Source organism: Passer domesticus, chromosome 9, assembly GCF_036417665.1.
Source record: "Passer domesticus isolate bPasDom1 chromosome 9, bPasDom1.hap1, whole genome shotgun sequence".
Taxonomy (NCBI): Eukaryota; Metazoa; Chordata; class Aves; order Passeriformes; family Passeridae; genus Passer; species Passer domesticus.
Window position 1 is genome coordinate 2,526,199 of NC_087482.1, and position 12,869 is coordinate 2,539,067.

A 12,869-nucleotide genomic window follows, 5' to 3' on the forward strand; every position below is an offset into this window, starting at 1 on the left:
CTTTTAAATTATTAAATTAAATAGAAAAAGAAATGTTTGTAATTTCTTCTACTAGGGCTTTGTAGAAGAGAGAACAACACCTCTTGAGGTTCATCTGTTGCCAATCAAAATCTCAATCATTTGCTGATGTGGAATGGTCAGGCAAATTCTTCACCTGTAGAACATTCAGGGAAATTCTTCACTTATCAAACATCTAATTATATCATATCACTAAAACAATCTTAAAAAATAAGAAAATGCAAAAACTCATGCAAGGAAAGTTCATTGTTTCAAGTCCAAGCAGCTGAATTTCAGGACAGAGTCCATGGACTGTAGATGTTCTTTTTTGACATCTCTGGAAGTCCCCTTTGGTCCTGAAACAGGCTTGCAGAATTCTGAAACAAAGAACTGCTAAAGAAAACAAGAATTAGCAAACAATTCATTGACAGCCATGAAACAATTCAGAGAAAATTTCTGGAATGCCCTGGCCACAGCCCTTCATTGAACCGCTTGGGCTGAGGCTAATTTTTGGCTTTTCAATGCTTTTGAGCTGCTAGCTCTTTCCACTTTTCTTTATTATTATTATTTATTTTTTTTTCATTAGAAGAAGAGTAGCAGCAGCAGAGTGTCTCTAGGACCCTTGGGTGGCTCTGGTCCTGGTGGGCGGACCAGAGAACTCAGACTTGGCTCACAGAATGGTGGCCTAGGTTCTTGTGGGGAAAGCAAAGTTTTTGAACTCAGCACTGGACGGGGCGATGGCCCCGGCCCAGGGAAATGAGTTAAACGGCTTAGAACTAGCTTGTGAGGCGGGCTCTGCACACTCAGAACTTGGTAGGACTATGCTGCTAGTGTTTTGAGAGTAGAAATGACAAAATGTTTTTTTTTTAGAAGCACTGGTGCACACTGGCAGCTGGAGAAGAGAAGTTTTCTCAGGAATTGTTATTTTAGATTTGAGGGTTTCTTGTCTCCAGAGCAAGCGAGCAGTGCTTGCTTTGCTCTGTGTCTCTTGTTTTTGTAAGGTAAATGTTATTTTTTCTGCTTTTTGCTTTTTGGCACTACTTTTATCTCTACTGGGTTGGGAACTAGAGGTAGATGTTACAGGAGCCAACTCCCCCACACCGCTGGGGTGCTCGGGGGAAGGCAGGCACTTTAACTTCTAGGGAGAAGCTCTCGACTATACGCGAAGTGATTTAAAAACTATATTGATTTTGAACACAGCCAGCCGAACTGCTCCTGCAGTCAGCTGGAGGGTTATGCTTTTTTTACGGAAGGATAGGCTTTTCGCAGGGTTTGATGTGAATGATGGAATTTCGGAAACCTGCGGGACAACTGGGGTGGGTGGTGCAGGCAGCACGGGCGCTGGTGTCGACTTTTGAGGCGGTCCCGTGGGCTCAGCACCATTCTCAGCAAGCTCTTGCACTGCAATTGGATCGGCAGGGAGCGGCGGGACAGGCGGGGGCGGCGGGCTCGGAGCGGGGTCGGCCCGCGCAGGCGCCGCCTGCACCGTTGCGAATTCAGTTGCCGGCTGGGATGCAGAGAAAGAAGACACGGAGGCAGCTCCTGCAGCTCCCGGGAGCAGCAGCACAGCCGGGGAATCACTGTTGTTGATCGCGCTGCCTGGCAACACGGGCGGATCGGCGGGAGGCGGTTCCGGGTGCCGCGGCGCAGGCGCAGTCATCAGAGCCGGCGGAGCTGGCCCGGGCGGCTGCGGGGCCGCGGGCGGAGCCGGCTGAGGCGGAGCCGCGGGGTCCGGCGCCTCCCGCGGGGCTGGCTGAGGCGGAGCCGCGGGGTCCGGCGCCTCCCGCGGGGCTGGCTGAGGCGGAGCCGCGGGGTCCGGCGCCTCCCGCGGGGCTGGCTGAGGCGGAGCCGGATCCGCTCCCTCCCGGGGTGGGGGAAGCGGAGAATTTCGCGGCGAAGCGGGCGGGGCCGGCCCGGAAAGCGGCGGGTTCGGTTTTTCATCCCCCCCAAGAGAAGGAGCGGGGGGGGAAGGTAGATCTGTTTGCTCCAAGGGAGCGGAGAAAAACTTTTGCTCAGCTGTGGGCAGTGCGGGGGGAATGCAAACTCGCGGTTCGTCTTCTTTGAGAGGCTTCTCTCGTGCCGAAGCTGGCGGGGACAGAACGCGACTGCGCTCCCGAGCCATGATGTCCCCCGCAGCCCGTCCCCATTTCAAGATAACGCCATAAATCAGTACGTGCACTGCATGCATCATTGGGGATGAAACACGCTGGACTATTGTCCACCTAAAAAGAGCGTCCATGAACTCCCAAAAACCTAAATCAAGGGAGTCTATGACATTTGTAATAAATCTATGAAATTTTGCCCATCTGAAGAACTCATAACACCGTCTCTCCAACATACATTGAGGAATTCTGTCCCTGCATCCCCATCTGCACCAGAGTTTAATAACTTTCTCCTCTGACGCAGTAAACGGAACCTGAGCTTCCGAAGGTACATTTTTCCAACTTTCCTCCCACCTTTTGCGAATGGCAGGATCTTCAGGAAGGGAAAAAATAACAGTACCTTTAGACAGTGTCCTTGTGGATCCAGCTGTGCAGCTCTGCTGCTCTGCGGTCTCTGGACACAATCTCCAGGAAAGTCCAACAGGTTCTCCTGTTTGCCTTGGCTGTGAACTCTGCCCATCTTCAGGGTCTCGTTTCTTCAGCTCCAGGCTAGATTCCATGGTCACTCTTGGGGTGACCATCAGTTTCACACGTCCAGGGGTCACCAATTCTTGCTTAGACTGAGATCCCTGGTGCGAGGACACAAGGCTTGACTCCATTTTCATCAGAAGGCTGATTTATTATGTTATATATTATACTAAAATACTACATTACAACTATACTAAAAGAACAGAGAGAAGAAGATCAGAAGGCTACCAAGACAAGAATAGAATAGGAATCAATAACAAAAACCTGTGACTGCTCACAGCCTTGGCACAGTTGGCTGTGATTGGTCACTGATTGAAAACAATCTACACGAACTAATGGAAGATGCACCCGTGGCATTCCACAGCAGCAGATAGCCATTGTTTACATTTCTTTCCTGAGGCTCTCAGCTCTTCAGGACAGGAAAAATCCTAGCAGAGGCTTTTTCCCTAAATTATCATGGCAACAAGACAGATATTGTGGATCTCTACAGAGGCCAGTGTTGTGCTTGGGGGCAGCCAGGCAGCACTTTGAGGCATTCCTTTTGCCTTTGAGGGTAGCTGGGAGTGGGTGGGCTTTGCCTGAGCTTCCCTGTGCAGTGAAGACAAAAGCAGGGATTGTTTTGCAAGCAGCAGAAGGCTGCAACCCAGCCAATGCCTCCGTGAAGGTGTGTGTGCTAGTCTGGCCAAACTGATGAGAACACTTGGCTTCCTGGATTCCTTTTAGACTCCTGACCTGTCACCAGTCATTGGAGACAAAATACTTCCCAGAACTTGGTTGTCTGTGGGGCTGGTTTAATGCTGGTGTTGTTTTTATGACTGTTAGTACTTCTACTGTTCCTTCTACAGTTTGGGTTTGATAAGAATTCTACATTTTGGTTAGCCTGACCTTCTGGATGAGAACATCAAATGATAGCACAAATAAGAGAGGAAGAGGTCTTTTCAATGTGCCCTAAAAGTTAAAATGTTACATTGTTAGAACAATCCCGAGGTATCAGATAGGAAGAGTTGTTTTCAAAGTGCCCCAAAAGAAGAAAACCACCACACTTTTTTTGACAATCCCTGTTTGATATTTTAGTTGTATGCCTAGGAAGATGCATCAAAGAGACACATCCATGTGGCATTTCCAGATAGAAGTGCCCTGCAGGCAATTCTCGGGAGGAAGCCTGCAGCCCCTCTGCTGCATGTTCCTGCAGTACCAGGCACTTTGTCACTGCTAATGCCCAGCTGATAAACACTCTTGGAATACTAAGCATTGGCCTCAATCCCTGCACAGATTCCTGCACTTGAGGAAAGCACACCAAGGCCTTGGTGACTCTGCAGTAGAGCTGAGTTGCTTCTTACAACTAGTAAGGGCTGCCAGTGCAGTGCTGTCAGGGACTGACGGGTCAGGCACAGAGCAGAGCCCAGTTTACTCAGTGTCTGCCATCAGCTGCTGGGACAAAAGGTGGATTGATTGACTCCTCCGTGGGTCTGAAGAGAAAGACAACCATGTTCTGTCTTGAGTGGGGTCAACAGCTTGTAACAGAGCTGGGTGTGCCTCTGGCTTCTTGACAGTGGCTGTCAGTGGCCGTTCGTAGGCTTTGCCAAGCTTTTTGTCATACCTGCCCTGCCACTGACAGCTGCTGTGCCTGCAGGGGCTGGAGCCTTCCTCAGCTGTGGGGTTGCAGCTGCTGCCCCGTTGCTGCAGCTTTGCCTGGGCTGGTGAGAGGATCAGCATCTCCTTTGTGCAGGTGTCTGTGTCACGGCAGCGCCTGAGGACCGGCGCTGTCCTTGTGACCCGTCTGGGCTGTGCCCTTTGGGAAGATGGGGCACGTGGGTGCTGTTCAAGGGGCCAAGTCCAGTGCCCGTGGCTGCTGCAGCCCAGGCTGAAGACCAGCACTTGTAGTTCTTCACTAAATGAGGAACGGGCAAAGTGATCTTCAGAACTTAGCCTGCTCCTAAATGAAAAGTGTTCTAATTCTTAGAGTCATTGTTCTTGGATGTAGCATGAGCTGCTGTTCTCTGAAAATGTCAAGGCATTCTTTAGGCAAACTGCTGAGAGGAAGGGAACATCCCCTCCTCTCCTGGAATTCACTTTGCAATATTCTTTCTGCTCTGCAAAAAGCAGATGTTGATAAAAATTCATCCCAGATCCCAGGGTGCACTGAATCTTTGGAAGTATGTAATCTTGTGCTGAATCTCCCAAGAGAGTGTTTCTTCCCAAGAAAATGAAGGCTCCTGATTTTTCAGCCCTCCTTCCCATTTGTAGATGACAGCCGCTTGCCTTGGTGCCTGTTTGTCTTCTGATTTCTGTCTGCTCTGATGGTTTTTCCATGGGCTTAGTTTCCCCTCAAGGCAACCCTGCAAAGGAGTGTGGGAGAATCAGACTCTGTGCAGAGCTGCCTGTTTTGCTGGGGCTGCTGTTGTTGTTGTTCTTGTTGATGTTATCGTTAGCCAAAAGACCACAAATTGCTCAGAGCCCCAGAGAGTGGAGCTGGGTTTCAGATCTCCTGCAAGCTCAATCTCTCTGTTTTGAACTTTGCTTCTTGCATTTTGTTTCTTTCAGGGTGTGTGGTGAGTGTGGAAGATCCAGAAAAGAAGTACACTGGATGGGAACATCTTGGCAGTGGGTGAGTGCAGCCACACTTATTTCTACAGAACCACAGGCCAGGAATTTTGGTGGTGCAATAGCATGTGGGAAGTCAGGCAAGCTGCAAGCATCTTCAGAGCCTGGCTCCAGATTGTCCCTGTCTCACTACTGAGGCAGTACAAGGCATCATCAAAGATGACTGGATGCTGACAATGTCTTGACTGCCTCAAGGAGCAGGACCTGGAAGCCCTCCTGTCCCTCCAAGATGGGGCACCAGTTTGCCTATTTTCCCAGGAGACATGGTTTTGTATGATTCAAAGTAATATGGCCACACTCATGAAGGAAGGAAAAGCTGAGAGAGCAGGTTTTGTGTGTTGTTTCCCACCAGACAGCTGTCAGATAACAGCTCTCAGTAGCATTTCTTAGTAGTATTTTTCTGGAAACAATATTCAGTGGTCAGGAAAATAAGAAAGGCTGTGTGGCATTGCCTGAGTTTGGCAGGTAGGATGAAAGGAGAGCAGTGAGAAGGCCCAGCAGCACTGTGTGTTTCATTGCCTGGAAAGGCACGTCACAGGCAGAGATACAAGAAGAAAAAGGCAAAGAAACCCCCCCCACATGCATAAGTTAGTGTGTGTATTGGAGAATTCTAGCAGCCCTTTTTCTTCCTGTGGGAGCCAGCTTTTCTCTTGGACACTCTGCATGGCAGACGGCTGCTGGGCTGCTGTGCCCTTGGCTGAAGAGTAGACAAAGCCCAGTGTTTTAGAGACACTGCAGGCAGCACAGAGCTCCTGCCTGGGCTGCCTTTTGCTCCTCAGCACTGAACAACTTCTCTGTTCTTGCCACTGTTCTGATTCTAGGGGCTTTGGAGCTGTTTATAAGGCCTTCGACACTGCCACAGGACAAGCGGTGAGTGCCCGTGCAGATCTTGCAGCTCTTGAGTGCTTTCCCTGTGATGTGATCTGTGGCCAGAGCTTTGGGCCGCCTGTCTTTGCTGCAGAGGCTGTTCTGCAGAAGCAGTCTGTCTAGAGGCAGGCTGCAAAATGCATTTGGGACAGACTTTGTCCTTCCTACCTACCTGAATGAATGCAAGGATGGCCGTGGTGTCTTTCAGAGGACACGCTAGCTTGGACTTACTGGATAAATGTGCATAGATTAGCTGATGGCAAGAGCCATCATTCCAGCCCAATTCCTCTTAAGCCCAGGATCAGACACAGATATTTTGTTTTCTATCACGTGATTCAGTTGGAAAATACAATGCAAGCCCTTCAGAAAGAGAGATCTTGTCTGGAGCACAGTTTTGCCTTTCAGTCCTAGGGAACCTAGTTCACATACACACACACCTACACACACACACACACACAGAGACACGTGCACAGATGAATGAGAAGAAGTTGATGAAGAGCCTTAAATAATACAACCTTGTGTTGATCCTGTGTTCCACTAGAGAGATGCTCTCTGTTCTGAACAGGCATGGTGGTGTCTTGGAGAGTCTTGCTGCTCTTTGGGGCTAGAAGTTCCAAGTCCTGAATTCTCCTTTTTGACTCTCAGGAAATACATTCCATCTTCCTTAATAGTAAGGAATTAGAGAAGGTAGTTCCTTATCCAGCTGCAGAGCTGTGCTCAGGAACTGCACTTGGAGGGAGGTCTTGGAGGCGTCCAAAAGCCCCAAGCCCTGTACTTAGAACCTGGGGCACATCCATAGTGTACCACAGAAAGGGGTATTCATTTTTAAACCCATTCAATAATTTCAAGTCTAAAGATTGTTCTTCAAAGTTGCAAAAGCCAAACTGAAGAAGTGAGGATGTGCTGGGATTGTAACTTTACCTTGAGTCGCTTTGCAGTTCTTTTTTGACAGCATTTTCCCCATCATGTTTTATGTGTTTACTCTGGCACACAATTGAATTGGCAGCCATCTCTTCACAGGAGAAAAATTACTTTTGGCTTCCAAAGCGTGTGTAAATGATAATAGTAGTGCTAAATAAAGTCTGTTTGAGAAGCCTGCAGGTGCAGAGGGTGGTGTTAGCTCTTTGTGGTTGATGGTTTAGAGTCCCTTTTTTCCGAGGTGACAAGGCATCCAGGCCCATGAGTGCCAGAGAAAGAGGCTCTGGTCATGTCTGTCCCTAAGAGCTTTTGAATGTCATTGTAGGTGGCTGTAAAGGAACTTTATCTCCAGCACCAGGGCTGTGAGGGAGTATTAAAAGAAATCCTGCTCATGAGAGAAAATAAGAACGCCAATATTGTCAGCTACTTAGAAAGGTAAGTAGTTCTGGTGATTTTCTGGGAATGTTCATTTCCATACTTGCAAGGCAAAGATTTAAAAGCTCTTTAGCCACTGGCAGAAAATGGATCTTTCAATGAACATCAATCCACTCCTGCACCAGGCATGGGAGGAGTTTGCATTCTGTCCCCATGAATGCTTCCTGACATAAACAGCTTGAAGATTGCTCTCAGAAACCTGGCTCTCTTACTAAGCCAGCAGCCTGTATGTTCACTTGCTGCATGTGGTTTTGCTGGTTTGGGGCATGATTTTTTCTAAGTGTTGGAGGAGAAAACATGCCAGAGGTTATGCACCTTGTGCTGTTCCCACTATTTTCCATAGCCTTGCATGCCAAAAGACTAGGCTAGGAGACACATAATTTGCCAGGTCTGAAATTGTTTTCCTGTTTGTGACTGTCCTTTCTGCAAGGTTTTCCAAAGGGTGTTGGCAGTGCTGCACAACCACTTGCCTTTAGTAAAAGCTGTGAAAACTGTGTCTCCTTGCTGCTGGAGGGAATGGTGCAATTTGTGTCTGAAGATGATGAAGCAGCTGCTGGGATGTGTCCACTTCCAGATTTATCTTTTTCCTCACTGAACCTCCTTTTCCCACTGCTTGCCACCTAAGCCGTCTCCTTTTCCATGGATGTGCCTTCCTCCTTTAGGTGGCACAGATGGCAGGCACTGGCTAGCCTAGGTGGAGTGTGTCTTCATTTGATTCCATCTTCATTTACCAGTGACCTGGAAACAAAACTCAGCTGTAGTCTTTTCTTCCCCACAGCAATTTAGCTGTGCACGTTCAGCTCCACGCTGTTGCTTTCCTCTTGCAGCTACCTTGTGGATGAGGCTGTCCTGCTGGTGTTGGAATATATGGATGGAGGCTCCTTAGCTGATGTGGTCACCGTGAGAAGGATGGCTGTAGGACACATAGCAACAGTGTGTCGGGAGGTAAGGGGTCCTGCTTGTGCTTGGGATGGCTTGGACAAGGCTAGTCCTTTGAAAGCACTGCAAAGTGAGTGATTCCATGTTCAGAGCTTTCTTTCTGTGTTGCTCTTCTGCTTCAGAGAAGAAAGAGCATCTGGACTGAACTGCCTGCCAGTGTCCCTGCCCTTCCTGTACTCTGTTCTTCACTCTTATCCACTATCATTGAACTCTCTGTCTCTTTTTCCTTTTTATTTTCTGTTCTGCACTTTGCCTCCCCAAGCCTTTGCCCAGAGCCTTTCTGCACTGCCTTCTTTGCCTGTAAGTGCAAAGGTGCTGCTGTGAGAGTTTTAAACCAGAGGCCAAGCCAAAGAGAGACTCATCTGTCACAGGTCTCCACTCCAAAGGATGGCACGGCACCCAGCATGGTGCTTGCTGCTGCAAACTGACAAAAGAGCTACTTCCAAGTCTGCTGTTGAGGCAGCCATAGAACCCTTGTCCTCCAGTCTCCAGCCCGACAGTGATCCCCTTGGTATCCAAGGCAGGGACGTTTTCCTCTTTTGGCAAACCATTGTTTGTCGTCCGGACGGGGAGAGCGCATCCGCTGCAGCAGCGCTCATTCTGACTGGCTTTGCAGGGAACAGTCTGGAGCAACGACTGACTGATGCTTCCCCCTCCAAAGCTAATATGCCTTCCCTTGGAAAGATCCTGCTCTCCTAGTGCTGCAGCAGCAAGCTCTTCCTCTTGCCAGAACTCACTGCTCCTTGGAGATCTGAGAATCTTCAGGAGCAGCCTCCTTTTTCATGTGATGAAATCAGATCAGGGTAACTTTTGGCCGCCTGTTTCTTTTTCCCCTGGCAGTGCCTGCAAGGCCTGGCTTTCCTTCATGCCAAGCAGGTGATCCACAGAGACATCAAAAGTGACAACATCCTTCTGGGCCTGGATGGCTCCGTCAAGCTGGGTGGGTATTCCTGCTGAGGCGCAGCGCTGCGGGGAGGCGGTGTGGGGCTGCTTTGGAGAGGTGCCGGGTGCCAGCAGTGGCTGCTGAGAGTGCAGGGAGCGCTGTGCAAGCCCAGGCCGCAGCTGGAAGGTGCTGAGTGGTCTAGAGAGCAACCAGGTATCCAGAGTAACTTTGGTTTGTGGGTGTTCCTTCCAAAGGGAGAGATTTACAGTGTAAACGTTCAGGGCAATGAGGAAAAGCCAAGGTTTTGTGGGAATCCTGGGCAGGTTGTTACCTGTACAATTGCCCATGTCCTTGGCTGCAGCCCTGAGGAAGGAGAGCCCAGCTGCTTTTCCAGCTCCATTAAGCACTGCGTTCTGGGACTGAGAGTGAGAAGCCCTTTTCCTTGGTTTCCTACTTGAAGCAGTGTTTGTTTTCCTCCTCAGCTGATTTTGGCCTCTGTGCTGTGCTCAGCCCTGAGCACAGGAAACGGAGGTCGATGGTCGGGACCACTTACTGGATGGCACCCGAGGTGGTGAGAAGAGAGCCTTACGGCCCCAAAGTGGACACCTGGTCCCTTGGGATTGTGGGAATAGAAATGGCCACAGGAGAGGCTCCTTATATGCAGGAGACCAGTGTCAAGGTAAGGTGGAAATGTGCTCAGATAGTCGTGTCCTTCTGCTCTCAGTCCATTAGAGAAAATCCCATTCCCACAGCTTGAAGTGCTTCCACCAAGGGCCACTTCAAAAAAGGTCTCTGGGGCTCACATCAGCCGTCAAGGCAAGACCTGGTGCTGGAATAGCTGGGGCTGCACTGGGGCCTTTTTTCCTTTGGGAGAGAAGGCTCATCTCTAAGCATCTGCTGGGCAAGAAATTGCCACTGCAGAGTGGAGTTTTAAAGATGGGGTCTAGGTGATATCCCTGAAGGATATGGAAGAATCACATAGAGTCTCATGTTTCCTTTTGCCTCAGGCCAGCTACCTGATAGGCAAGCAAGGGGTTCCAAATCTGCACCAGCTCAGGCTACCCCCTGGCTTGTATGAATTTCTGGGCTGCTGCCTGCAGATGGATGTGGACAGGCGAGGCTCTGCCAAGGAACTTCTGCAGGTACAAGGCAAAGCGGCTGCGGGCCAAACAGCTGTTCCTTGCCAGGGTTTGCTCCTTGGCCAAACTCCAGGGAATCAGATGGGCCCCCCACAGAGTAATCTCCACTCTGGGTGCTTTTCAAATGAAAACCAAGTAGGATCTTGACTGCTTGAGGTTAGAAGGGCCCAGTGAAGGTCATCTAGCCCAGAACTCCAGCCACTGGCAAGGACATCTTCAAGTAGATCAGGTTGTTCAGAGGGCCAACCAAGCGGAGCTTGAATGTTGCTGGGTTGGGGCTCCTCCCAGCTCTCTGGGCAGCCTGTGCCAGTGTTCCAGCACTCTCCTCACAAACAGTTTCTTCCTCAGAGCCAATCTGAATTGAGTGTCTTTTAGCTTAAAGCCGTTCCCCCTTGTCCTCTTGCAATTAGTCCTGCTAAAAGAAATGTCCCCAACTTTCCTAGAAGTCCCTGAAAATATTGAAAAGTCTCCTTGGGGCTTGCTCTTCTCCAGGATAAACAGGCACAAGGCTCCCAGCCCTTCCTCAGAGGAGAGCTCCCACCTTCTGGTCATTTCTGTGTCCCTCTTTTGCTCTCAGGTGCTGTATTCAGGTTTGCCTGGTAGCAAAGGAACTGAAGTATTGCAATGCTGGGGATGGGGCTTGAGGAACACAATGAAAGCAGTCCCTGCCAAGCGGTTTTAGATTGGTCTGTGGGAATGGGGGAGCTGGGGTGGAGCTCACTGTGAGCATCCGAGAGCACCCAGCTTGTCCCGCCTGGCCCACCCTTGGAGGTTTCTGCCAGCCAAACAGGCACAGCTGTGCAGGATTTGTGCCAGCCCCATGTGCTGCCTTGCCCCATCAAGTAGATGAGAATGGCTGTGGCTTTGCTGCCAGGTTTGGTGGCAGACAAGGAGCTGGTGACCAGGCCACTTCCTTGGCTGTGCCTGCTGTGAAGGAAGATGCCAGCCAGCACAGGAGGGAGTGGGGTGTGCTGAGGCAGACACTGCTCTTCCTGCAAACCAGAGCTGAGCACATCTGCACCCTGATGCTTGTGTCCTTGCTCCTGGCTTGCTGCTGAAAACCTGCATGTCCAGCTTTCCTGAGATCAACATGTGGGATCAACATTTTTCAGAGCTCTTGGGAGTCTCTTGAGGAATGCCTTATACCCCACATCTCTCTTGGACACTCAAAGAGCCCATGTCTGTAGAAAAGAGGAGCTTGAATAAGTCTGTTGACTTTCCTGAAAGGAATAAATCCTTAGGACAGCAAGCAGCAATCCCACAGTGATAGCAGGACAAAAAACCCAGCAAGTGACGACACCATGAGGAATGGACTAGTGCAGTTCTGGGCCGTGTTTGCCTGTGCCAGCAGCATGCTGGACATGAAGGCAGACGTGCTGCTGGTGCCCTCAGTCCCATGTCTGTGTATATCTGGGTGCTGGAGGAATCCAGCTCAGCCCTGTTAGGAACTCAGTTTGGAAAAATGGTTCCTTTTTCCTTTGTCTCTTTTAATTTGGTTTGTTTTGTTTCTTTTTCCCTTTGGGCAGCATCCATTTCAGCAATCAGCGGAGCCTCTCTTAAGCCTCTTCTGACAGCCTGATTGCTGCCATCCCTGCAGCAAGGGAATGCAAGAAGCAAAGGAGATGACAAGGTGTGAGAGTCTGTCCGAAACTTCCCTCATTTTTTGCCTCTCGATCGTCATGAAAGCCAAGACCACCGGGGAAAGGGAAAGATCCTGTTCTGAAAATCCAGGTCTGTCTGGTCCACCAAGCCAGATTATTGCCTACGGGTGTGTTTGCTCAACTCATGGAACACTGCACCCAAGAAGGGGCAGTGTGCTCTCCTTCGCCTGCATCACCTAGCAACGCTAGTGCTGGAATTTCTCCACCCTTCTGACTTGGCTGGACTTTCTCTCTGGAATGACCTTTCCGGAGGTCGCCACAAAAGGACCCTCCATTCACCGTACATCAACCACCGTGACAGATGGACTGAGATGGGAGAAGGTTCTCCCCTCAAGGACTGAGACGTGCGACCCCTACCTGGAAAAGCTCCCCTCTTTTCCCAAAAGGACTAAGACTGAAATCCCCACCGTAGGGTGAGGGAAGGTATGCGTGGGGACCGGAGCAAGTTTTGCAAGCGACCACTGGACCGAGAAGACAATGGTTCCTGCCTACGACATCTGCTGCTGACGACACCTGTTCCTGATGGACTACTGATGGACTCCTTGTACCCTTTATCAATAGACTGTTTTGAAATGGGTCCCCTTCCCCCATTTCAAAAGGACTATAAAAAAGGTTAGACCTGACTGATACCTTTGAGATCTCCCCTGACATGAGGACGACAGGCCTCTTCGTCAACCGGACTTCGAGGGACTTTGTCATCTGCACGTCTGGTAGCTATATACCTCCTTGCCCTCCCTCTCTTCTTTTGCTTTTCCTTACTCTTTTTCCTTTCTTCATTCCCCTTCTCTCTAACGCA

General features: G+C 49.8%; 1 protein-coding gene across 1 annotated transcript; it reads left to right on the top strand.

Moving 5' to 3' along the window:
- Nucleotides 1-1,911: 1,911 nt before the first annotated feature.
- Nucleotides 1,912-11,682, top strand: LOC135307532 (serine/threonine-protein kinase PAK 1-like). The gene is made up of 8 exons (XM_064431950.1): nucleotides 1,912-1,968; nucleotides 5,172-5,235; nucleotides 6,053-6,101; nucleotides 7,342-7,451; nucleotides 8,279-8,396; nucleotides 9,231-9,330; nucleotides 9,756-9,952; nucleotides 10,281-11,682. The coding sequence occupies exons 4-8, from the start codon at nucleotides 7,408-7,410 to the stop codon at nucleotides 10,557-10,559; spliced, it is 738 nt and encodes a 245-aa protein (XP_064288020.1). The 5' UTR covers nucleotides 1,912-1,968; nucleotides 5,172-5,235; nucleotides 6,053-6,101; nucleotides 7,342-7,407; the 3' UTR covers nucleotides 10,560-11,682.
- The last annotated feature ends 1,187 nt before the right edge of the window (nucleotides 11,683-12,869 follow it).

What these genes read in the sequence shown, in the direction of transcription:
- LOC135307532 (XM_064431950.1), top strand. Translation starts at nt 7,408, where the DNA reads ATGAGAGAAAATAAGAACGCCAATATTGTCAGCTACTTAGAAAG. An exon ending in GGATGGCTCCGTCAAGCTGG is followed by an intron (nt 9,331 to 9,755) that starts GTGGGTATTCCT and finishes TTTCCTCCTCAG; the next exon opens with CTGATTTTGGCCTCTGTGCT. An exon ending in TGCAGGAGACCAGTGTCAAG is followed by an intron (nt 9,953 to 10,280) that starts GTAAGGTGGAAA and finishes CTTTTGCCTCAG; the next exon opens with GCCAGCTACCTGATAGGCAA.